Consider the following 27530-nt stretch of genomic DNA (forward strand, 5'->3'; position numbering starts at 1 on the left):
TATTACCATAAACAGACAGTCACAGTATTTGCATAATAACTCCATAACATCTCCCCTTTTTTGCATTCAATACAGAATTTGCAAGCAATTAACCAAAAACAGATCCTGAACAGTCTAAAACATAACATACTGTGTTACAGGTAGATACACTACAGATTGAGTCTATCTGGTGGTCTTGAAACTCGACCACTATGCAGGGCCACAGGGATTTTGCCTGGGGGAAGCTGTTCAGCTCCAAAAGGCGTTGATAAGGGGCTGCCATTGTTCCTGGCTGGTGTGTTTGGCACAGAAGAACATACTGGTACATGCGGCTGCATTATGTCATCCTCGTATCCTTCTGATATGACAGCAGTATTGTCTCTGCCTTGCTTACGTGGTCCAGTAGGACTAGGGGCATTGAGCGCCTCGGTAGGGTCCCGTGCAGGATGTTCATAGGTTTGTTCGGTGAGTTGTTCAGCCACTCGCAGGTCAATTCGATTGCGGCGGTAGAGACTGCCTTCCACATCCACAAGATATGAGCGAGGAGCAACCCTCTGAACACAGGTACCCAGTCTCCAGCGACCAGTCCTGTCACCAGGGAGTGGCTTCATACGGATTGGCTCTCCAACACTTAATTCAGGTAAGTCTTTGGCAGAGACATCATATGTCAGTTTGGAGAGCTGTTTCCTCCGTCGCAGTTTCTCCAGTACACCTGTTACCACACAAGGTTCAAGTAATTTGTTGGCCACTGGCAGTGAAGTCTTCAGTCTCCTCGACATCAAGCGCTGTGCAGGACTACTGTCCATGCCTTCGGTTGGGGTGTTCCTCCGATGTAGAATGGCTTTCCATGGGTCATTTCCATCATACTTGGCCTTCTTGCAAAGATTCTTTACTATCTTTACAGCTGATTCCGCTTTGCCGTTAGCTTGCGGGTGCCGTGGGGAAGAGGTAAGATGCTCAAACCCCCAATCTGTAGAGAACCGTCTAAATTGCTCACATGCAAATTGAGGTCCATTATCCGAGATTACCCTGTCCGGCTGTCCATGACGTGCAAACTGTGCTTTACAACGCTTGATCGTAGTTTCAGCAGACAGATCGGGAAGGATCTCAATCTCCCAAAAGTCAGAATAGTGATCAACAATTACTAGAAGATCTTGCCCTGCATAATTCAATAAATCCATGCTTACAATTTGCCAAGGCCGGGTGGGCAGCACATGCGACATCATGGGTTCTTTCTGTTGTGCCTGTGCATATTCATTGCATGCTGAACAACGACTAACAAAGTCTCTAATCTCATTCTGCATGTTGGGCCAGTATAAGGTATCTCGTGCCTGCCTATAGCATGCTTCTCCACCAATGTGACTGGCATGTATACGTGTCAGCATCTCCGATCTTAATGATCTTGGAATGATGACCCTTGACCCTTTGTACAGTACGCCATCCTGAATGCCGATTTCATCTCGGAAAGTCCAGTATTCTCTCACAATTAATGGCACCTCTGCTTTCGAATCTGGCCAACCATAAAGAACAACAGACTTAAGTGTTTGCAAGCTCTCGTCGACTTCTGTGTGCTGTCTTATCTGAAGCAATCGTTGGTCTGTGACATTTAAATAGTCTGAATGATTAATCTGCGACAGGTCATCCAGGTGCAGCTGAACATTGCAAACTGTGTGTTGTGCACACTCAGGTGTACCACCCGCTGCTGTAGCTCTGCTAAGAGTGTCACTAATGTACATTTCAGGTCCAGGTTTATAGACAACATTTAGGCAATAGTTTTGTAATGTGAGCAACATGCTCTGTAAGCGCTTGGGTGCACACAAAAGTGGTTTCTTAAAGATTGATATCAGAGGCTTATGGTCAGTTTCTGCTGTGATCTTGTCACGACCATAGAGGTAGTGATGAAAGCGCTGGCAGGCAAACACAATACTCAGACATTCCTTTTCGATCTGTGCGTAGTTTTGCTCAGTAAGGGTCAGTGCCCTTGAAGCAAAAGCGATAGGCTGGTCAGCTTGCAATAGGCAACACCCAAGTCCACTTTTGCTTGCGTCACTTTGAATAGTTACAGGTTTTGTAACGTCATAGTACTTCAGGACAGGCGTATCCGTGACCAAACGTTTGATCTCCTGCACCGCATTATCATGCTTAGGAAGCCAATGCCAAACTGCATCCTTGTCCAGAAGCCTTCTCAACGGCTCGCAAACCTCTGAGAGATGCGGCAGGAATTTTGCTAGGTAGGTAACAAACCCTATGAAGCGCTGCAGGGATTTCACATTCGCCGGCTGAGGCATATCCAGTATGGCTCTGATTTTGTCCGGGTCAGCCTTCAAACCCTCCAAGGATAGTATGTGTCCATGGAAGCGGACCTCTTTGACCTTGAACTGCAGTTTTTTCACGCCAAGTTTTAGTTTCACCTGTCTACAACGATTCATCAGGTCAAGCAGTTTGCCATCATGATCTTGCTCTGCTTCCTCATCTGTATCCCCACAACCAACCACAAGGATGTCATCAGCTATTGGTTCAATACCACTGAGTCCAGCCAATAGTTCATGTTGTTTTCGTTGATACACCTCTGGTGCAACGGATACTCCAAAAGGCAATTTGAGCCATCTTTTCCTGCCCCAGGGAGTCCAGAAGGTTGTCATGTAGCTACTTGCATCATCCAATTTACATTGTAAAAATGCATCCCGGGCATCAACAAGTGTGAACAGACGTGCCTTAGGCAGCTTGTACAAAACATCCTCAAGAGTTGGCATGATGTAGTGGGATCGCCTCAGTGCCAGATTCAAGAATTTGGGATCGATACATATTCTTAGCTTATCAGGCTTCTTTACAATCACCATGTTACTTATCCAATCAGTCGGTTCAGTCACCGGTGCAATATGTCCATCAGCTTCATACTGGTCGAGTTGTGCCTTAACTGCCTGCTTAATGGCTACTGGCACATTGCGTGGTGCACATTGGACTGGAGGGACACTCACGTCAAGGTCAAAATGAACTTCCCCTGGTACAGATTCTACAGGTCCAGTAAAAACATCACTAAATTCCTGTAATAGAAGTTGTTTTGTCAAGGGCCCTTTGAATTGATTGTCCATCACGTTGAGCTCTGCAGGGATGGAGAAATGTATCAGCCCTAGACGCTCACAGGTTGAGCCGGATAACAGTGGCTTTTGGCAGGCTTCCACAATTTCAAACTCTAGCTTGTGCCTTAGTCCACGTATGACACATTCAGTCTTGAAGAGTCCCAAAGATTTCATAAGGTCACCTGAGTATAACTTTAGTCTGGTGTCACTTGGCAGTAGACGTGCTTCTGGTGCTAACTTCATTTTGTCTCTCAAGCACATCACATCACATGTTGCTCCTGAATCAAGCTGGCAGGATTGGGGCTTATTATTCAAATTTAAAGTGACAAACCATTTCTTTCCTCTGGTTTGCACAGCGCCGATCAATTCACTGCTGTATATCATTTCAGCGGTGTGTGGTTCTTCCTCATATGCAGATGCATTCTCCATGGTGTGTAACTTTCCTATTGATGGCTGTCTTTTACTTGACAAACATACTTTAGCAAAATGATTTGTTCTGCCACAAGACCTACAAGACTTCCCATAAGCTGGACACTGCTCTTTAATTCTTTGATGCAGAGTCCCACAATATTTACACGCTGTAGGGTCGGCAGCATTTGTGCTAAACAGGCGGCGTTGTTGCTGCGGTTTGCTTATGTGGTGTCGCTGCATTGCAATATTTATGCTGTCGGTCTGCTGTCTGTCCTGGTCCATAACTTTCATACGCCTGTCAGTGAGCTCCGCTGTACGGCACGTTTCAATGGCTGTGTTTAAAGTTAAGTCACGTTCTCTTAGGAGACGCCTGCGTGTGCTCTCACTAGCTATACCGAGAACAATTTTGTCCCTTATTAATTCATCCCTTAGTGTACCATATTCACAAGTTGCTGCCTTTTCTCTCAAGCGTGTTACAAAGTTATCAAGAGATTCTCCCTCTTCTTGTTTGCAGCATCCAAACACATATCTTTCATATATGACATTTTTAGCAGGTTTGAAATAAACTTCCAGTGCATCTAAAATTGCTGTAACATTCTCTTGCTGCCCTACTGTGAGGTTCAGATTGTGCTTATACACATGCCTACATTCACTGCCCATGATTCTCCTCAGAGTTGCTGCTTGCACTGCTGCAGATTTCTCATTCAACCCTGTAGCCAGGGAATAATCTTCAAATTCAGCTCTGAAAGTATCCCAATTGCTGCTCCAATCCCCACTGATTCTCATGCCCTCAGGGGGAGGTATGCAATTCATGGCTGCCATGTTTAAGCCTCTGAGCTCTTAAATGTCAGAAAATCCACAAAGCACAGTCTTAGGTTATAATTCACAAACCTGTGCAGTATCCCAAAGCTGCTGTGCTCCAAACAAGAGGCTCAGTTCTGAATCTAGCCACTTCTGACACCATGTTTCATGTAAAGAAATCAAGACACAGTAAGCTGTTGGTTTGAGGAATCATGTTGAACTGCATAACTGCCTCCAGGTCAGAGGTTGGAACCGGAAACAGGAAGTACAAGGCAATGCAATATTACCATAAACAGACAGTCACAGTATTTGCATAATAACTCCATAACATGGCTCTAACCAAGTAAATGTAGTAATAATATAGATATACACATATACATATATAAAATAATTATGGATAATAGCTTAACAGGTCACCTTATCTATATAGGATATATATAAATATATTAAATAACCAAAAGTCCTTTTTCCTCTTGTAAATTGTGTTCTAATGTATTCCATAACAGTACCACTACTTACTGCTAAGCACTTATTTATCTGAGTGCATTATATTCATAAATGTGCACTTATGGCAAACAAATTGACTGGCTGAATGCTAATTTTCCATGTAGGAGAGGGTGACAAGCATGAACTAGTGTTTTAAAAGCTGCTGTGTGTGACAACTCTTTATTAGTATCAGGCAATTAAATGTATTAAGAGTCCTTGTTTTGCATGCTCTTTCAACCATGGAATACTAAAGATGTATATCTTATAATTAGAATTAGCCATTCTCCCTTATTGTCCTGCTAAGGAATGCACTGTAATTCTGGCAGCTAGACTGCACAGTTGGCCTCTGTTCCTTTGACTGCAGATGTCTAATTGCAAGCAAACATTTTATTTTAAATGACTCATTATAGTAGAAGCCAATACATTCGTAATATGCATCTGCATTCATGGTAATACACAGAATTAGAAAGGAAATGTTCAATGAGAAATAAAGTTGATAAAGCCTGGGGCTGTGATTTAGTTTGCTTTTTATCACTAAATCCAAATGGAACAGGTTTTGATAGAAAGCCCATTTTTATAAAAATGATTCTATATTGCATTTCTTCATTATAACCAGAATGTTGGATGAGCTCAATAATGCATTTCTCATAAAGAAAAAAATAAATAGAAACCTATTTACATCAGATGGTTTACCATGCTTTATGCTAGTTAGCAGCCTCTGACTTCTGCCCCTGGTAAGTATTACGGGTTTGGTGAGTGATTGTTTACATGGCTGTATAAAGCATGAAAAAAATGGATTTGGAAAATAAAATGGAGTTTAATGCAGTACAGATTAGTCTAGCCATTATCGCTGCTAACTCAATGGTCATATAAGAAAGCAACGGAAAATACAAAAGATAGAAAGAAAGGTGCTTTCTAATTTAGAGATCAGTGGTTGGGTGTTATCTTGAGTAGTAGGTACAGTACTGGAGATCCCACTTTTGTAAAAGGTACAAAGAAGGGCTGCTAAAATTAAGTATTCCATGATATCAAAACATATAGCTCATGGGAAAGACAAGAAACATAATCTGATTCAAACCCAATTACAATACAGACATTTTATTTATAAGAAGAGGATTGCTAGGAAAATAAATCATAAAGGACAGGGGACATATTTGCAATGAGAAAAATTATTTTTCACAGAAAAGTTGCTAGGTAAATGGAAAGGTTTTGTATAGGGAGGGATTTAAACACACAGGAGGTAGGCATAGAAATATCATAAACATGCTTTAATGGCTAAGATAACTGAGTAATCCCTTTTGCATGATGTTCATATTGACCCTCACCAAATGCATAGAGAAATTCTACAGACTGCATCATATGCATTTACCAGTTTCCTCGCCCCTCATACTACGTGGCTTGAAGCAGATGTCTTTATTGAATACTTCTTCTGCTGCCTGTGCCGATACATAGTATATTTAGCAAGGGTTCTAACATGCACTGATCCATGGGAGCACTTTCCTGACACTGATTGGTTGCTTTAAGTAAACAATCGATGTTGTCAAAGTGAGACCACAGAGAAGACATACTTGTGCAAGTTTAGAGCTGCATATTAGTCTTAATGTAAAAAGAAGGATGGCTGGGACAGTAGAGTGTCCCTTTAAGGATACACTAATACAGATACAGAAAATAGACAGGGTATATGTGGTGGTGGTGATTGAAGGCAGATGTGAGAGAAATGGCAGCCTGCTGCACCTCCGCTCCACCCCTTCCGGAGTGAAATACGGGGGCCGGGCTGTGGCTGTGAGGATTTCCTTGTGCATGCTGCACTTTCATATCAGTCACAAATACTTGTATAACCTGTAGCCACAGTATCCAGCAGCTGGAAAAAATACATAGGCTTCAGGGTAGACTTAAGGGTAAATTAAAGCAGTAGTGTATCTTTAGGGGTTGTTTAATAGGCTTGACCCAAGGCAGCTCCCCAGCAGCCCACACAACTCCTCCTCTGTCATGTCTCAGTACACTGTATCTGAATGACGTATGGTGGAGAGAAAGAGTTCAATGGAGGCTGTTCCAGCTAGGAAAGTACTTCTTTGGTACAAATGGGGCAGTTATAAGGAAGATCTGCAACCTCTCCAACTGTCCCATTGAGTAGGCAGTGCACCTTTGAGCTGATAACCTTAATATGATAGAGGGGCTTTTACCTCTCCCCTTGGATCTAACACCTTAGACTTTTGTTGACTAGGCAGCTGAAAGTAGGAAGTATTGTGTACCCACCCAAAGGTCAACTTCCTTTTGATCTTATCATTCTAGATTGTCACATCAGTTTTAATGACTATTTTGGATTCATGCATATGTACAGACAATGCTAACACTCCACAATCCTAGTATACCACAATACATAAAAATTAGAATTTTGGTTAACATTGGAACAAAAAAGCATATAAATCTAAACCGAACCATAAAGACACACAGGGCATGAGAAATTGAACTGTATTAGATGTATATATTATAGTCTTTGAACTACTCAGGTCTTACAGTGGTTTTTTTTATCACCCACTACTTTGAGAAAGGTGTTTGTTTCTGCTTAATCCACAAGCTAACAAATAGTTTAACCCCTTAAGGATGGGCGGTCCCTAAACCCATTGAAAACAATGCATTTTGTCATTAAGGGGTTAAAATCATGGCTATATTGTAATCACGTAGCAGGACATAACTACACTGTAGTTACTTATGTTAGCCAGAAGAGGCCAGTACTAAATTTTGAAACATTTTAAATAAAGATTATTATTATTGGATTTCAGCTTTTATGTAAATGAAACAATATTTATTATTGCCTGCCTTGGAATCGTATGATCACTTCTTTTTTAAGTTTAGAAGTGCATTCATGTCATAGTCACAAAAGTAGTAAGTTGATGACTCTAAAGAGAAAATACATATACTGAAAGCACTATTTCTTGCTTGATGTAAGTGGTATGTAAGATATATATTTTAATGATTATATATAATGAATATATATATATATATATAGTGTAATCCTATTTTTAAGTTGCACCATCTGAATGGACCTTGAGTTTAAGAACAATTTGTGTTTGTGTGTCTTAACCTCTTATAAAAATTACTAGAATTTTGTAATACCAGTGAGCGCTCTGTATCCTTATGCTATGCTATGGGCTATATGCTTCATCATAGTCTTAATCAAACCTATGAATGAGTACTACATAGCACGAAACATGTAAGACTTCATTTTGTTATTGTATCTGCTATTTGTTTGCATCTATTTGGAATAAAGCATAATTTCTGCTTATCCTGGATTGTTTGGATTTCACTCTGCATTACTTTATTCATTTTTCATTTAACTGAAATATTACACCTAGTTTCAATGAGGTGTTCTGACACTGTTCCAGGACAGAAGGCTGTAGTTATTGTTGAATTTGAACTTGTTGAACTTTTTGTATTTGATACAAAGGTCTGCCACAGGATAGGCATTCCTGATGGAATAAGCCAAATGGCGAATTATTTATGTGGATAAGAAGCATAGTTAAGAGAGGGTAGCTGCAGTTTAATGCACTTTGTACAGAAAAATCTAATGGCAAACTATAGTGATACTTTGTTAGTGATACTGTGCTGTCAACAGGCAAGAGGGACTTGGAAGTAAATATTTCTGAGGTATACAGTGTAAAAAAGCAGAGGAAGACTAAGCATGTTTCTGGGCTGTATAGCTGGAGGCAATACTAGTTATGTCACTTTACAAATCTTAAGCCAGACCTCACCTATAGTATTTTGTATCGTGCTAGAGATCTCATCTCCACAAGAATATAGTAATTTTGGTGAGAGTTCCCTAAGGAAACTTTTACTTTATTGAGATGATAGTTATTTTCTCCTGAAATGTAAAATCATAGAATTCAAAGATAGTATACTTTCTTTTTCACACAACTGTATATACATACTGTACATTGGGTGGGTATAGGGCTATGCTTTGTATAAGAGAAGATCAAGGACCAAATGAGGTTTGGGCATCTTTTATCAGGAAAAAATGGGCAGGCTGGATAGGAAAAATGGTTGTTATCTGCTGTCATTGTACAATTTGTTATTTTCCAAATTGGTTTCAGTTTAGAAGAATGCAAAGGCATCAACCATATTTGCTGAATCTACCAATTAATATAGTGGCAAATTTGGTAGCAATTTAGCAGCAAGTTGCTAGTGGCATTGTTTAGCATAGAATACCAGTCTTTTACCACTGAACACATCAGGGGGACCAAACCAAAAATACTTTGTTTTCATAAAATACATCCCTTTCAGCTTAATATTGTTGAAAGATAGTAAGGAAACATACTATAACTTACACTACCATTTTTTCCCTAATTTCACAATATATGATATTATACATATTAAGGCAATCAATATTTTATATGTAAGGGCTAATTAAGGCTATATAAATGCCCTCTAGGCTATCATTAATAGCTTTGAAAAAATGCTTTATTTGTAAGTTTAATATCCTGTCTAAATTTGTATTTGTTTAAATCTGTTTTGTATTTAAATGCAATAATAAACAATGAAAGAAGCAGATTAATATTTCCATTTTTTGAGCTCCATTGTCATTTGAAGTTCAAATAAGTTTACAGTAAGGAGAAGATGAAGGTTATGCACTAATTATTATTCTCTGCAACTGAAAACAAAACAAATATGTCAAAATAATAAGTAGCTTTTACTCACAGCAGAACAATTTAGAAAGAAATCAAAGCATTAGTATGGCATGCATGTAATGAATTATTTGTAGGTTATAATAGTAATTGTATTAACAATGCAACCTTCAGTCTAGCACAAAACTGGCATTATCATTAATTTTGTTTATTCTTTTATGGTAAATATATTTTATTTTGCTCTTTTTTGTATGATTAGACAAACAAAGTAATAGAATACAAACTAATCTCTCTCTAGATTTTATGAGAGAGAAAGACAGAGATACAAGTTGTAATGGTACAAAACATAATGTAAACATATAGATCAGTTCATACATTTTATTCTGGCAAGTGTACTCAAATAGATGTATTCATTAAAATGCTAGTGCTTGCTAGGGGATGCGGTTGCATGTGAATTGCAATTGAAGATTGGGATAGACTGCCAGCAGGCAACTGCAATAAACTTATAGATGAGGAATGCGTGGAGGCTTTCATTGTTGCCAAGGGTTGTGCAACTAAATATTAAGGAAAGGTGCCTTAAATGCTGTCTAGGTCATATTTTATCTTTGTTCTGTGAAATCACTACATGTCTGGGAAAAAGACATTGCTTTTGTTGAATAGGTTTAAACATCCCACTAAAGTATTCTGATATTACAAAGTAGGTACATTTTCAATTATTCATGAAGATATTTCACATTATGAAATGATGAACTAGAAAGTGCTGAATATTTATTTAGATGTTTTAGAACATTTAAGAGAAAACTGTACATTGTAGGAATCATCTATGCCATAGAAGTAGTTCCACTATTGATTTACAAAAATGGTGACCATACAATGTTGATTAATATTTTGTCATAAAAAGTACTCAAAAAGTACTCATATATCTAAAACACCACTTAAATGGAGCCAGTATGCCGTAGTAACCACAGTGAGTAACATGTGAGTTTTATTTGGATTGTATGAATGAGTAACAATGTTGTTAGGAAAAAAGGATGGTAGAGCAAAATAATAACTAATACCTCAAATGTTTGCGTAACTATTATGCTTTAAAAAATATTATATGTTGGCAGGTTTAATGGTAAATGTAATGATTCAAGACTGCAACGGGTACACTTTAAGGATGCATGAAATGTCATAAAAGTTATAAAGAATAAAACTTTATTCTTCAAAATGAGATATTTCAGTTTTATCTTGTTAATGTTTATTTATGTGTGTTAAACCATAGAAGGCCAGTTGGAATAATATTATTTTCCTTTAAGATGTTTCAAACTGCATATGTTGCTTTTCCTCAAGTGGGGGAAATTCATTTATGTTTGCAGTTCTTCTCTGTATAACTTCCTATGATTTTATGATCAGGAGGTGGTTGTTAGACAAAGCAGAAAGTGAAGAGGAGTTCAAAGAACAATTGATTGACCCAGCTTGCCGAAAACGTGCCTTTTTTACAAAACCAAAAATATTTTAAGCCCCAATCAAAATATAGTAATCTTCACAAATATAGTTGTGCGTGTTACAAAATACTTCTTCCCTTTAACAGCTACATACATGAAAGAGCTACAAGATCAATATTTTCAAAATTAATTAAAATCAAGTAGACTTCACCCTGATGGCAAGATATATAGTATGAAAATAATTAGATGAGCTTCTGTGATGTGACAGGTACCTTATTGATTTCTATCAAGGAAGAGCAATTCAAAAATAATAATAGCAATGAATAACCGCTACAAAATCTTTACACAACGGGATACATTTTCATCTTGTACATAAAAGTGTAACCTCTGGAAACAGAGAAAAGTCTCGACTTATCTACAGTGTATATACCGTATTTGCTCGATTATAAGACGAGGTTTTTTTCAGAGCAAATGCTCTGAAAAATACCCCTCGTCTTCTAATCGGGGTCGTCTTCTAATCAGACCTCAAATAGAGTCTGATTAGGAGACTAAGATCCAGATCCCCCGCACCGCTGCAGGGGACCTGGATCCTCCTGTCTCACCCCCCCCCATCATACACACTTACCGGTGCTTCCTGCTGTATTGCCGGGGCAGCGGGTTGACGTCTACGCGATCCGCGTAGACAACGTCCGCTGCAGCCGGAAGGAGGTGTGGCTAGCAGCGGGGGTTGTCTGCGTCCGTCGCGTAGACCTTCCCCGACTGTCAGAGATCTCTGATCTCTGACAGCCGGGGAAAGTATACGCGACGGACGCATACAAACCCCCGCTGCCAACTCCACCTCCTTCCGGCTGCAGCAGAAGGCGACGTCAACCCGCTGCCCCGGCTGGAAGCACCGGTAAGAGAGGGCTGAGAGGGGAGAGAGGGGAGAGAGGAGAGAGGAGAGGGGAGGGGAGGGGGGGGAGAGAGTGTGTGTGTGTGTGTTAGTTAAATGGGGGCATAGGGCATTTCTGGAGTGGCGTTAAGGGGGCATTTAATAGAGCACTCTGCCTCCTGAAATGCCTTATACCTCCCTATATGCCACTCTGCCCCATAATATGCCTTTTAACCCCCTAAATGCCAGAGTGGCATATAGGGGTATAAGGCATTTCTGGAGGCAGAGTGCTCTATACAATGCCTTTTAACTCCCTTAATGCCACTCTGCCTCCTGAAATGCCTTATACCTCCCTATATGCCACTCTGCCCCATAATATGCATTTTAACCCCCTAAATGCCAGAATGGGATATAGGGGTATAAGGCATTTCTGGAGGCAGAGTGGCATATAGGGGGTCAAAAGGCATACCATGGGGCACAGTGGCATATAGAGGGTTAAAAGGCATATCATGGGCCACAGTGCCATATTGGTGTGGCAAGCCTGGGGGCAGATGTGCGTAACTGGGGGACAGGCTGGAAAATACAAGAAATAAAAACAAAAAAAATATTTTTCTCAATCATAGCTTTTATTAAAAAAAATAGTTTACATGAATTAACATTTACTGGTAAAACTTTTTTCCTTTAGGGTCGTCTTATATTCAGGCTTTTTCTTTTTTCCTAAGTTAATATTCAGATTTTGGGGGGTCGTCTTATAATCAGGGTCGTCTTATAATCGAGCAAATACGGTAAATTCTCTCTATGCAAAGTGTGGGTACTAAGAAAAAGTCAAGCAAACTGAAAAATACACCAGTAGAATAGCCTAATCCCTGCTTGATCCAGTACCCTATAAAATTGACGAGATTGTTTTTTTTAACTCACAACACTTTTTAGTCAATAAACCCTGTGGTGTAATGTTTCATTATATTTAAACTACTTTTTGCTGCCATTTGCATTTTTTTATTGAAAATAGTTGTATAAAATAAGTGATGCTCATTATGAGCATCATTATGAAGTCAAAGACCCTATAACAAATCAGCCGAGTACATTAGTAACTCACTCTTGATCCCTCTTAGTTCCTTTGACTTTCTCAAATAAACTTAATCTGCACACATTTAGTGTTTATAATCCACAATAAGAAGAAGGTAGTATGACATAAGCCTGAGTTTGCGTTGATGTTACCTATAATATGGGTACTTATTAGACTAGGGCAGTTGGACTTGTACACTTTTATTTTAATGAAACTTGCCAATTACACATCAATTAATCTAAAATAAATAAAAATATATTCACTTTTAACAAGCAGATGCACTTAAAATTCTGCATTGGGTTTCATGAAAGAAAGTGTAACAATACTACTTAAACATAACCATGGAAACTCAACTCCACGTAGAGAAGAGGACCTTTAATTAAATATGTATCCCTCCATCACAGTTATATGACCTTAGTAAGTTTTCAGTTGAAACTAGTTAGTGAAAGTACACACATATGTATAATACATTATAGTGGATTAGTAAAATGTATCATTGCTTAGATTTCAGGTACCAAGGAAGTAAGAAGAAAAAACATTGCTATACACTGTTTCTTCAAAATTGTGAAACAGTTTTAGTCTGTAGTATGGGGAACAATGTGTGTAAGACAGATGAACATGGAGAAGGAGCGATGTACCAAGCATTTTACGTCCTAGGGTTTTCACAGGCTCATTTTCTCAGCCAATGTACTTTACTGCTGAACACCATGATGTGACATCCTATGTAAAACTGGCTCATTGAGCAGCTGCATAATGGGGAGCCTTGACACCCCCAACCAAAGGACCTTCCGCACTAGTAAGCCTAGGCCAGAATACACTGCTTATCATATCAAGAAACAGGTGAAGCTCCGAGCCTTTCCTACTTCTCCTAGTAGCTGAGTGGGGAAAGCTACATGTTAAAACACCTTGATTTTGCTGATATTGCACACAGCATTATTTTTGTATTTTGTTGTACAGATGTGGTGTGTCTTCTGTATGGGAAAAGCTCTGAAGAGAGCTGGTTCTGTTGCTGGTGTTTGTATATTTTAAACCTTCTAAATTTGCATTTGAAAACTACACAAAAAGAACTGATGCTTCTGTCATATATTACCCTTGAACACTTTGCTAATGTTCCTGAATCTGTGAACATTATCATAACTGGTGAAGCATAAAACATAGCAAGAGTCTATAGAGGATGTGGTAAAAGCTTTGCTTCAGGCTAATACCAGACACTACTCTACACAAAAAGACTAACAGGCAGGGTAATAATCTGTGAGCAAAACAACATTGTCTTGAGGTACATGTCCTAGCTCTTAAGCTCAGTAAAAACTATTTACAGAATCATCAAGTAATGATGGTATCAACAAAAGTAACTTCTTCTAGATACTTACATAGTCTCATGGTGTATAACCACAGATGGCTGCCACCATTTGGGAGGAGGGGTGAGGGGTTACATATTTTTTTTTTAAATGAATGTTTCAGGAAAAAAAAGAAATGAATGAAAAGAAGACCTAAAACCACCAAGCATACAATGCAATTTAACAGTCCATAAAACAGTTAAATTAAATCCTTCTTAGTAAGATTTATTAAATCCTACTCAATAAAAAGGTGTGTGGAATGTGTGAGCAAGTGTAATTCAACTGAAATTATTTCAGAAGCAATATATTTTACTACCTGTAGATAGTGTGAACTGTTCAAGACATTTCTTTTTTATTAATCATCTGCAGTAGATAATAATTCTAAATATTGAATATCATGTGTACTGTTAAAAATGTGGATTAACACTTAATTCTAAGTCAGTGCTTTGTAAATAACCATTAGGAAAACACGATTGCACAATAGCACACCTACAGTGGTACAAATGTTACTGCTCTCCAAACCCTAGTGGGTCTGGCTGCAGTGTCCTGTACAATATTGGGCTCTAGAATCTACAAATTTAGCTTCCCAATACCCACTAAGACCACTGAGAAATTGAGTGATTGAGTGAAAGCACTTTGAATGTGAAAGATGCTGAGTTTACAGCCAACCTAAACATCAGTGAAACAAAGTCTGTTAGCATGACATCTTTTGTACTCTTGTTGATTGCTATGTTCAATATAAAGGTTTAGGATCTCTGATATAACATTGATACCTCTACTCAACATATCTATTACTTTCCAAAATCGTTGTGTTGGTATATAAATTACACACAGACACACACACACACAATAACAAAATAAATATAGTATGGAGCTTTAATTGCATTTATAGGCACACGTGGAATGTGAAGTACGTTAGAATAAAATATTGATGTCCATGTTTGCTAATAAGTAAATGTGCAATATTCTAGGCAAAGTGAATTTTTTAAGGAATTTTATACAATAAATACACATTTTGTGCATTTTGCGGCTGACAATTCACTACACTTTATGTTCTGTAAATTTTAATGATAGCCCTGTATATTTCAGGTTTGCCTAAGACATTTTTTAAGAAAAGAAACTGTCAGCTGACATAATGATAGGCTCCTCAAAATGACATACCTTCGGCTGCTTCTAAAAAGGCAGTAAGTGACAAGAACGTACTACTGACAATCAAAGCTCATGCTTTGTTACAATGCACAATAAGGGCTTTCCCCTAATTAATTTGTTTTTTCTGCAGCATAGACAGAGGCACACAAGAGATATTTTGGCAAAATCCCCGATTGGGGTCTCCACAGATTCCACAAATTCCTGCAGAATTTAATCTCACATCTGAGGGACACTCATTTTGGTACCAGCGGCCATTTGACAGCCTAATCTCCTGTTCTCTGGCAGAGATTTAGCTCTGACAGTGAAAAAAGTCCATGATGTAGGAGATACATCCTTGATCCATTTTTTGTAACATTCCCCAATTCTTCACAAAATCCAAAGGGGTAAAAATATATAGTATTAGTTCGTTTTATGTATTTATTAGTTCATTATATGTATTTACTATTTGATATTATTCTACAGTATTATTCTACAGTAACACTACACTGAAAAAGTGTGTATGGTTGGTTAATAATATTAATAATAACATTACCATTAATATTATGGATTTATATTAATATATTAAAATGGCAATCATTATACATTTCCAAATTACATTATTTAATATTATGTGAGTATATTAATCTCAAAATGAGACGCTAGGGGTGTGTTTTACCTTAAATGCGTAATGGCAGTGCTGGTATATTGGGCAGTGCGGGTATACCAGGAAAATATTAACCCAACTAATTTAGCAGTAATGAATGTAAAAAATAACTAATCCATCAGAGTTAAAAATAATAAAGTAATTAAGCACTGATAACTTTCTATCATGTGAGTTATTTTACCGCACATGTTTATTGTGTGTTAATGTTACTGTCAATTTTAAATGAATTAATCATATGTTTTCATTGTCTCCTTTGCAGCTATGTTATGGAATCTGCTGGTGGTATATAACTAACTGTACCTAAGGATTTCCACTTTGGTTGATGCCAGAGATATCCCCTGCAGGCGACCATTAGACTCAATCGCACGGCCCTTTAACTCCTGACGGCGAACCTACGGATTTCCGCTGCGGTTAACCCCTGCGATGCTGCGTAGATAACAGGAGCAGAAATCTCTAGGTTTGCCGTCAGGAGTTAAACTTGGAGTGGGGAGACAAAACAAGTTCCCTGTCAGGAGTTAAAGGGCCGTGCAAGCGACTCTATTGGTCGCCTGCAGGGGCCTCCTCTGGCATCAACAAATTGGTTGATGCCAGAGGAGGCCCCTGCAGGCGACCAAAAGGCTCACTTGCACGGCCCTTTAACTTTATTGGTTGTTCGTAGGGACTTTTAACTCTTGGAGCGGGGAGACCAGTGGTCTCTCCCAGCCAAGTTGCGGCATCAGGATTTTAAAAGTCTGTATGAGCAACTCTATTGGTCGCCAGCAGGGGCTCGTCTGCCATTAACCAATGAAGTTGGCCCCTGCAGGCAACCAATAGAGTTGCTCGAACGGACATTTAAGATACTGGTGCCAAAGCTGCTGCATAGTGCATACCGCGTTAACCCTGTATTAACCCCTTCTACAAAAAATGGCAAAAAACTAAGAAAAAAAATAACGAATATTCTTCCAAACCAAACACAGGAACGAGCGCCCAAGTCTAGTTCTCTCACTCGCTCTCACACTCACACTCACCTTAATTGAAATAACCATACCAAAAAAGCAAACAAAGCAAAATCGGGATCCAGAAGCATACACCAAATGACAAGCCTTGGTAAGGAATAAGGTCAGTGATATCAGGATAAAGCCAGAAATCAGGAGAGCAATCCAGGTCATACAGGTCAGCTTGACACAGGAAAGAAAAGGCTGCTTATTTATCAGCTGAGTGTAAAAACACACAGCAGTTCCGCCAAACTGTGACACATACTCTCCCTCAATAGGAGGATTTGGTGTGCCCAGAAGCTCCATCATTTTGCCTGAAGATAACCTCTCATTTACCTCTGTAAAAATGGAGTTGCTTTCAGTGGCATCTTCTCCCTTGCTGGGGGATGAGAGAGGAGAAGGTGCTCAGATGTTCCATTATTTTGCCAAATATAACCTTTAGTGAACTTTCAGAAAAAATGTTGTACTTCTGGTGACATCCTCTCCCTGAACCACAGGGAAGCCCTGCCATTTTGCAGATGTTCCCGGGAGATTATGTATGGGGAGATGTGGATGAAAGAAGAAGACGGAAGCCAGAAGAAGAAAATAATGAAGTGGTCAAGTGAGAAGGTTAGGGGCAATTCAGAGAGTGTGTGAGAGAGAGTGTGAATAAGAGTATGAGAGAGTGTGAATGTGGGCGTCAAACGTAATTTCCAAATTTAAAAAGCCCCCTCCTGTTTTTGCTCAAAACGAATGAGCAAGAAATGGAATTTGTTGTCCGAAAAAGGCTTTGGAGGGAATTTGAAGGCAAACTGTGCTGCCCCACTTCTCACAAGAGCTCCACTGTGCCAATTGCTCTATTCGCTCCCCATGCATTCCAGAATCAAATTCAAACTTCTTACCCTGACCTACAGAGCCCTTAACAACTCTGCACCCCTTCTCTGGAATTCCCTACTCCGTTCCATAAGACTTTGTCCCTCGTACACAAATTTCAAAAGCTCTCTTAAAACCCACCTTTTTCGAGAAGCATGCAACCTTTCTTCCTAACACTCAGCATGCATCTTGATTAAGCCATCTGAATGTCCAACAACCTCTTCAGATCATCCCAGCTCCATCAACTCATCCTTATCCAAGCAGTCCTCTCTTACTGTTTCACTTCCACCTCAACCATGGACTAGTTTGTAAGCTTGCAAGAGCTGGGCTCTCTTCTTTTTGTACCAGTTGTTATCGTGTGTGATTTTAAATTATTTTACTGACTCTGTAACACCGCTCCCCTGCAGCAACTTGTATGAAAGGCTGAACATAAAGACTTTACCCTGAGGTGCTTGCCCCTAGACAGGGCCAAGCCTAAGGTCATCGACGCCTCTGTGAAAACAATATTGGTGCCTCCTCCAAGTGGGTGTGACAATATTGCTAAAATATTGTGTCCCTCCACTATCTCTTTACAGAGGTTATTTTAAGTAGTAGATAGATAAATAACATTTAGATTCATAGCATTAGAACTGCAAGTAGTTGTAGGAAAACAAATTGTCGATACACAGGAATCACGGGCAGAGGTACAGAATCGTAAGGCAAAACGTAGTCAGGAAATGCAAGGGTCAAAACACAGGTCAAAACGCAGCAAAACACAGGAGCACTTGAATAGACCACAACAGGGTGCCTGAGAGTAGCAAAGACTGGCTTTTAGATCTGGCGCCACTCTCAGGCCCCTCCTCCAGCTGACGTCACGGCCACGCCTCCCAGCCATCCATCAATTCCCCGGGACAGCCCGGCAGCACAGCTGCGCCCCCAGAGGAGTGACGGACGACCGGAGGGGAGGTAAGTTACTCTCTGGGAACTCCTGAGCTGATGAGCTTACTATACCCAGTAACCAGATTGCACACATAGGACTTGCCCCAGCACCCAGACTGTATCCACAGGGCTAGCTCAGCACCCTAGGTACATGCAAATAACTTGCCCAGCACCCAGTTTGCATTGACAAGATTTGCCCCAGCACCCAGATTGAATCCATGAGACTTGCTCAGCACCCAAGTTACATCCAAACCATTTGCCCAGCACCCAGTTTTCCCTCACAGGACTTGCCCAGCACCCAGATTTTTCACATGTTTCATGAAGACCGCTCAGCACCCCTCTCTCTACTCTGCTCCTTGCCGCCTGGGTGCTGCGTACCTCATGCACCCGCCTTGGCGCAGACCTGCCCCTAGATGTTAAAATTGTTGCTGCTGAAAGTTTGAATAAGCAAAATACTTATCATAAATTCATACCAGATTGCACGCATAGGACTTGCCCCAACAACCAGATTGCACACATAATGCTCCCTGCCGCCTGAGTGTTGTGCACTCCATGCACCCGCCTCAGCATGAACCTGCCCTGAGATGTTATTAGACTGATTTCTTTTTTACCTGGTTGAAATTATTGCTGCTGAAAGTTTCAATAAGCAAAAGACATATGACAAATTCATACTTCTGGATGTATTGTCAAGACTAAAACTGGAGATAATGTTTTGATTTGCCCAATTGTCTATTTGAACAGTTAACTAATAATAATAATAGGAATAACTATTAATTCAATTATTGACTTGGGATTTGCATATATTTATTAGGAAGAAGATTTAAACTTATCAAATGAAAACATCTTTAGCTGATATTCTCGCTTCCAAGTTGGAATCAGTAAGAGACTTATTATATATTCAACTGTTTGGTGGTACATTTAAATGTAAAACTGCCAAATGTCTGGATAAATTACATATCACATAGCGTACAATTTAAACTAGCCAAAAGGCAACTTTCTCCTTTTTGGCTGAAATAACCAGGGATTTATTTTACATTCAACTGCTCGTTTATTTAAATATACAAATCTGTCATAATTTAACCAATTGCTTTCAACTGAATTATGACTCCTAAATACAATAAACACAAAAATCCTAAATCCATAAATGCTTACTATTCACCTAAATCAACTGACGGGAAATCTATACAAGGAAATATACAAGGCACTATGGAGACTTTACAACCTAGCGTTGGATAATCTTTTTTAAAGAATTAAAACAGATTTTAGAGCAAATACTTTACAATAAAAATCAGAAGTAAATCAAATCTTTTAAAACGTACTTATCAAGACGCAAGAAGTTCAGGCTCCCCACTGGCATTTAAAATGTATTATTGTATGGTATAGGTCTGCAACACTCACTACAAATTTGTTTCATTTGGACATTCTTATTGTGGCACTTTACTATACACCGTTTTTGTAATGCCTGTGGTATAAGGGTTCTCATTATCTACATTCTCTTATTGGTGCTTTACAGCAATTATATCTTTGGTAAAATAATGTATGTATTGAATAGACATAGGCGCTGGCGGAAAGTTCGTGTTCATTTTCAGTGGAAAAATGTTCTTGGTATTCGACAAAACACGGCCGTCTTCATATTCAACTAAATTCTACAACATTTTCGTATTAAGAAATCCCATTCATTCAGCTGGTTGCCATGGAAACAAGATATAAACGTGTAGAAGTTGGGTAGGGAATTTGAGACCAATGATGGAATAAAGAGGGTCAAAATTATCTTAGAAATTAAAGTAGACTGGTTTCAATTATCTTAATTATCTTTTATTAAATTAATTAAATAATTAGTCATCTTCATTAAATCAAAACTTTAGAGAGTCTTAAACACTGTGAGAAATGGCAGACTGAGGCTTACCAAGTCTCACAAAGAAGAATCTCACTCTGTGAAATGCTCAGATGCAGCACAGCAGTGTCACATAAAACAGTCACAGTGAAATGAATGGATCCTCTGCATGCTCTGCTCTTATATAGGCTCTATTCATTACTAGCCTGCTTTTTTCTTTGAAAGATGCAGCACAGCCATTGGACAAGCTCTCAGCATGATGTGGCAGGAGTGAGCTGATTAGACAAACAAAGATCAGCTCACTCAATGTCCCTCTTATTAGTTCAGGCAAAAAATGTTGAGCTTTGTGTAATTAAAATAGCGGCCTCTGCGATTGAACGAATGAACAAAGATTTTCATATTGTCTGAAAACAAATGTGCAAGTCTAGTTTTGAACTGTTCATGTGTACTCTTTTATCAGTATTTTATTGTATGAAGTGTTAATAATATCTATTACACAATGTAAAATTGCTTATTTATTTAGCAATGCATAATCTCTTTTAGCTTATAGGCACTGAGGAACTCACTCTTTTATATAAGGATATAATTGGCACTTTATCAATGCACCACATGCATTGAAACACTATAATCTTTAAGTTTTTACTATACACATTTTGAAAATACTTTTTTTGATATATTTTTTTGCCATATACACATTTTATCATTTGTATTATCCTGTGTGGTATACCTTGTGGTGTACTTGAAATATCTATTACCTATTAATTTTTTTCTTTTCTTTTTTCAACTTTCAGTATTTATTATGTTTGATATTTGCATTGGCTACCTTTCTCAAAAGTCATCTTTTTCTCTCTGTTTCCTGTGATTTGTTCTTAGGGTAATGTCAACTTGTTTGAGCCTGAAGAGATTGTAAAATTAGAGCATATTTATGTGTTTAATTTCATATTTAGATATGATAGTAGTTAGGAGAGTAATGATTTTGTGTGTTCTGTCTATTGTCGATGGTTACTGGCTCTCAGTCAACTTGCATGTACTTGTGAACCATCATGCACCTACTTTATTTTTTTTGTTTTAATGTGAGCTATTAAAATGATTATAAATAATTAAAATACCAAATGCTTGAATATATGCTCTTTCTAATGAGTAAACTTAATGGATTTTGGATTTTAGCCACAAGCAAGTATGTAAATTAATGTTGATATTATAAGGTAGCGTGAGAAGTAATATATGTCTTTAGTGTACATGCTAAAATAAGCAGAGAATTAACACTAATATTATGACTACCAATACTATGAACAGTTTTTTGAGAACCAGAGTGACAAGCATAGTAAAAGCATTGTAAATAACTTTGTCATTTGTGGTTTGTTTTTATTTAAAAAAAAATTTTAAATGAAAGCTGTGAAAGCTAAATTAAATTTCGATCTAATTAAATGCTTTAAATAAGTTATAGTTACATTTAAATATTACTTTTCTTGAATGCAATCATGTATTTCATTTCAGACTGATGCAGCTTTAATGTATGATGCAGTCCATGTGGTGTCTGTAGCTGTTCAACAATTTCCCCAGATGACAGTCAGTTCATTGCAATGTAACCGTCATAAGCCTTGGCGATTTGGTGCTCGCTTTATCAGTCTTATTAAAGAGGTAAGACATTACTTAAGACAAATAGATAATTTAAATGTAAAGTAAAGATAATAGCTTGATTCATAAATGTACATGTAACCCATATACAGTACTTATACTATATAATTATATATAATGAAATATAAATATTATGGTGGGACTGGTTTTTATGATTTCGCCGTAAAATGTCTAAAAATGTTTACTATTTGTGTTTTGAAATGTAGACAAGTCATACAACTTATTAAAGTACCTTGAAAACTGGAACTGCTTTGCTCTGCTATACTCCTTTTCAATCATCATTCTTCTATATTCATGCTTTCTTTAAAACTTAGATAAAGAAGACATATCATTTAACAGTTTTCAATGTAGTATCCATAAAATTGGTCGACCTTTATGTTTTAACGTGCACCCTGACAACTGTGTTTTGTTTGAAATTAATTATAGTTTACTTTTGCATCAAATTTAACATTTAAAGCAGATATATTTGACTGCACAAATACATACAGTAATAATGCATAATGTTTGAAATTATTCTAATATTAAGTGTCAGTTTATATCAGAAATATAATGTAGAAAATCTATCCTTCTCTTTGCTTCTCTCTATATCTATTGTCACAGAGCTGCCCCTAATATCCTTTCTGTCAACCTTTATTCACCATGCTTGCAATCACTCCACCACCTTAACTAAGTAATGGACCGTCGCTATATCAACGTAAAACTACAGTACTTTAAAAAACCCTTTTCATACTACAGCATTTTGCAATGTAAAGTTTTATTGGTGAGTCAAGATTACTTTACCCATATGGTTAAAAAAAACTATTTTCAATCATGTTGTTAATTCTTTGAACAATTATATTTGAGTAATCTTTAGCCAGACAAATCATATAATGAACAGATGATATGTTGTAAATGCACTTATTTGTGTAGACTGCACATTATATAATTACAAATACATTCAATTGTACTGTAGTAGGAGAGACAGAAAGAGTGAAAGAAAAGTATAATTATAACATTTATTTATATATGGTCATGTGAAAAGAAAGTATACCCTCTTTGAATGCTATGGTTTTACATATCAGGACATAATCACAATCACTTGTTCCTTAGCAGGTCTAAACATTTGGTAAATGCAACCTCAGATAAACAAAAACACATGACATTACACCGTCTCATGATTTATTCAACAAAAACAAAGCCAAACTGGAGAAGCCATGTGTGAAAAACTAAGTACACCTTATGATTCAATAGCTTGTAGAACCGCGTTTAGCAGAAATAACATGAAGTACTTGTTTTCCATATGATTTTATCGCATCGTTCTAGAGGAATTTTTACTCGCTGTTCTTTAGGGTAAATCAAATTTTATTGCATTTTCAAACAGTAGAGGGAGGGATACAGAAAGGAAAAAAGGGAGGGGGGGGACATAGGTAGCATCACAGTAGATTACAGGAGTGGTTCCCAGCATGCCGTCGCGTAACAAAAGACGGGCCATGATGAAATGCAAGAGCAATATCACACAGAATGACATATGCAAAACCAACGGAACAAGGGACCAGGCACATGTCCCTCAAAAAGAGGGTACAGCATGGATGAAACCAAAAGCACACAGGTGAACGTTAACACAGGTTCCAGAACAGCAGAGCAGGTGGACACCATGTAGTTGTGTAACGTGTGTGAGGCAAATTGGCGAAAATAGGAAAATGAAGGCAGCATCCGCAGGGTCACGGAAACAAAACAAGCGGACCACGAGGCAAGGTCCAGGACCAGCGGGTCAAGCGTGTGAGAAAGAAGGAGCCCAGTAGCACATAGTAAAGGACTCATAAGAGGAGAGCAACTGTCGTGGCACCGCGAGACCGGGAAACCTGATCACGGAGCAACAGTGACACAGAGGGGAGGGGTAGGAAGGATAAGGAGTGGGAAGGAGGGGGGAGAAGAGAAAAAAAAAAAAAAAAAGGGGGGGTAAGAAAAGGGGAGAGAAAGAAAGAGGAAAGAAAAGGAGGGGGAATCCAGGAGAAGTGGCGAGACAGCAAACTTACCGGATTTAGGTAAGCAGAGAGCGAACCAGGGGGCCAGACAGAAAGTCCAACCAATAGAACCACATTTTCTGATACCTCTCAGCAGCCCCCGTGGCCAAAAGGGACAACTCCTCCAACACCCGTATCTGTTCCACCCGAAGGATCCACTCCTTGGTAGTAGGGGGAGCAGGATCACCCCAGTGCAGGGGGACCAACGCCTTAGCAGCCGTGAGGAGGTGACGGACAACCGACTTCCGGAACCAGGACGCCGAGTACGGAATGTGATGAAGGAGAAAAAATTCAGGCGTAAATGGGATTTCTCTATCAGTAAAATGAGCTACCTGGTGATGAATAGATTCCCAGAAAGGAACGATGCGGGGACAGTACCACCACAAGTGCAGAAGAGAGCCCGGGGCAGCATCACACCTCCAGCACTTGTTCGGAATGTCAGGATGATATCTGGACGTGACAGAGGGGGGCCGGTACCAACGGGCAAGCAATTTATATGCCATCTCTTGATCCCTGTTACTCCTGGAGCAGTGGCGGGTAAGGTCACAGATCTTCCCCCATTGCTCAGAAGAGAGAACAATCTGAAGCTCAGACTCCCACCGCCCCATAAACGGGGGGTGGCCAGGGTAGGAGGTCTCAAGGAGCAGGCCATAGAGACGCGAGATACCGTGAGCAGGGAGTGAGGGCGCTGCGCAAAGGTCCTCAAACCGCGTGAGGGCACGCAACACATTGTGCTGAGGAGTCAAGGAGCGGAAGAAGCTGTGCAGCTGTGCATAGTGGAAGACATCAGTGAAAGAGGGAGGCGAGCGGGTGGCAAGCAGACCCAACGGCTTAAGACCCCCTGTAGTCACAAAAAAGCGTATGTCAGACCTCCGCGCAGGAGGAGACGAGGGGAAGAGGGTGGCACCCACCCCAGGCAGAAAATCAGGATTATCCCGAACAGGAGTCAAAGGGGAGGGGATAGAAGACAACCGGGACTTCCATAGAATGGAAAGCCACTCTTTCCAGGTAGCATGAGTAAAAGGGTGGGGCATCGCCGCACAACGAGCCGTCGGAACGGAAAGCCAGGGCAGAACCCTCGCAGGAAAACCCAGCAGGGTAGACTCAACCTCAACCCATTGCTTATGGCCCGGGAGGTGATACCACTCCAACACTCGGAGCAGGTGGCAGGCCCTATAATAAGAGCGTGGACAAGGCAAGGCCAGCCCACCCAGGGGCTTAGGCAAAATCAGAGTAGTGAAGCGGATCCGGGGGGTCCGCGAGTTCCACACAAAGCGCATGAAAGCCGTTCGGAGGGAGGCGAAGAAGGAAGACGGGATAGCAATAGGGAGGGTCTGAAAGAGATATAATACACGGGGCATGACATTCATTTTAATCGCATTTATCCTGCCAACCCAGGAGATTGTTAGCCGCTTCCACGATCGGAGATCAGCTTGAATGACAGTCAGCAGAGGCGCGAAGTTATACAAAAAGAGCTGGGTGAAGTCGGGAGACAGCCACACACCCAGGTATTTAAGCTTGGGGCAACACCAAGAGAAGGGAAACGAGGACTTCAAAGGAGAAACAACAGCAGGGGGCAAATTTATGTTGAGGATCTCTGATTTGGAGGCATTAATTTTGAAGTTGGTAAGCTTACCATAGACCGAAAATTACCGGAGAAGATTGGGGAGGGTGATGGTGGGCCGGGTGACAACAAACAAAAGGTCGTCAGCGTAGCCAAGAACCTTATGATGAGTCCTCCCAACCTGAAGCCCGCTGATATCCGGGTTCATCCTAACGGCCTGAAGGAACGGTTCTAGAGCAAGCACGAAGAGAAGCGGGGAAAGCGGGCAGCCCTGTCGAGTCCCATTCCGGATATAGAGGGGATCGGAGAGGGAACCATTGACACGGACACGAGCCGAAGGAGTGGTATACAAAGATCCTATCCAGGAGAGCAGGCCAGGGCCAAAACCCATATGGGACAGGGTGGACAGCAAGAAGGACCAGTCCACCCTATCGAAGGCCTTTTCCGCGTCGGTGGATAACAGCAGAGTCGGAGTGGAGGTATGCTTTGCATAGTGCATAAGGTTCAAGGCCCTGATAGTGCTGTCCCGAGCTTCCCGGCCAGGTACGAAGCCAGTTTGATCAGGATGGACCAAAAAAGACATGAAAGGCTTCATCCGATTGGCCAGAATCTTCGCGAAGAGCTTCAGGTCCACATTCAGCAAAGAAATGGGACGATAGCTGCCACACAGCTCAGGATCCTTACCCTCCTTGGGCACCAGGGCTATCGAAGCCGCCAAAGTGTGATCGTGGATGCGACCACCATCCAAGATGGAGTTGAAAGCCTCTACAAAGTGGGGACCCAAAAGCTCACGGAACACCGAGTAGTATCTCAAGGAGAGCCCATCGGGGCCGGGACATTTCCCAGACTTAGAGGATTTAAGGGCCAGGACAACCTCCGGTAAAGAGATCGGAGCGTCAAGAAGGGCAGCCTCCTCAACTGTCAATTTCCTACCGATCGTCCTATCCAGGTATGAATGAAGGTCTGTCGAGACCCCCGGTGGGGGCTGAGAGGGCGCAGCAGGGCGGAGGTTGTACAACCTCTCATAGTAATCCCGAAAGCAGTTGGTGATATCCGAGGGCAGAGAGCGGGACAGGCCATCAGGAGAGCGGAGTTTGGAGACATACGTGGATCTCCGACCCACACGAAGCGCACGGGCCAAGTATTTACCCGTCTTATTGGCATGTTCATAGAACAAGGCCCTGGATTTCAGAAAGGAGCGCTGCATTTTAGAGTGAAGAAGAGTGGCCAGTTCGCCGCGTAAGGATAAAAGGAGCTGAAGATCATCACTAGACAGAGAAGTTTTGTGTGCCTGTTCAGCCAGAGCTATTTGCTGGTAGAGTCCCTCTACCCTCTCCGCCTCGCGGCGCCTTCGCAGAGAGCAGGCACCAATGAAGTGTCCCCTGACCACACATTTGTGAGCCTCCCAGACAGTCAGCCTGGGGGTCTCGGGGGTCAGGTTGTCCTTAAAGAAATTCTCAAGGACCTGAGAAGTTTCAGCACAAAACGCCGCATCAGAGAGAATGGACTCGTTAAGGCGCCAGGAACTCATGGAGGGACAGGTCAGAGGAGAAGCTAAGGAGATGGAGAGGGGAGCGTGATCGGACCAAGTAGAGATCCCGATAGTGGACCGGCGCAAAAGTGGTGCGAAGTGACAGGGGAGGAAAAAGTAATCAATACGGGAGTAGGAGCGATGGGGCGTGGAGAAAAAGGTATAATCACGGGCAGCAGGGTGGAGAGCCCTCCAACAGTCAACCAGCTTGCGATCTGTGAGGAGAGAGGCAACTCTATTCGTGACATGACGAGGAGTCCTCGTACTGCCCGCGGAGGTGTCAAAGGCAGGGTGCAAAGCAACATTAAAGTCTCCCCCAAGGATCAGCAACCCCTCCTGAAAGC

At 40.4% G+C, this 27530-nt stretch overlaps 1 protein-coding gene across 1 annotated transcript in view; it reads left to right on the forward strand.

Annotated features, from left to right (window-relative positions):
* Window positions 1-27530, forward strand: part of LOC149284586 (glutamate receptor ionotropic, kainate 2) — a 274071-nt gene that overhangs the window by 156934 nt on the left and 89607 nt on the right. The window contains exon 7 of the mRNA XM_089496448.1: window positions 21948-22091. Coding sequence (XP_089352574.1) covers window positions 21948-22091 — 144 coding nt within the window. The remainder of the gene's footprint in view (window positions 1-21947; window positions 22092-27530) is intronic.

Source organism: Sceloporus occidentalis, unplaced genomic scaffold (assembly GCF_023333645.1).
Source record: "Sceloporus occidentalis isolate IW3139 unplaced genomic scaffold, rSceOcc1.0.p SCAF_90, whole genome shotgun sequence".
In the NCBI taxonomy this organism is placed as follows: Eukaryota; Metazoa; Chordata; class Lepidosauria; order Squamata; family Phrynosomatidae; genus Sceloporus; species Sceloporus occidentalis.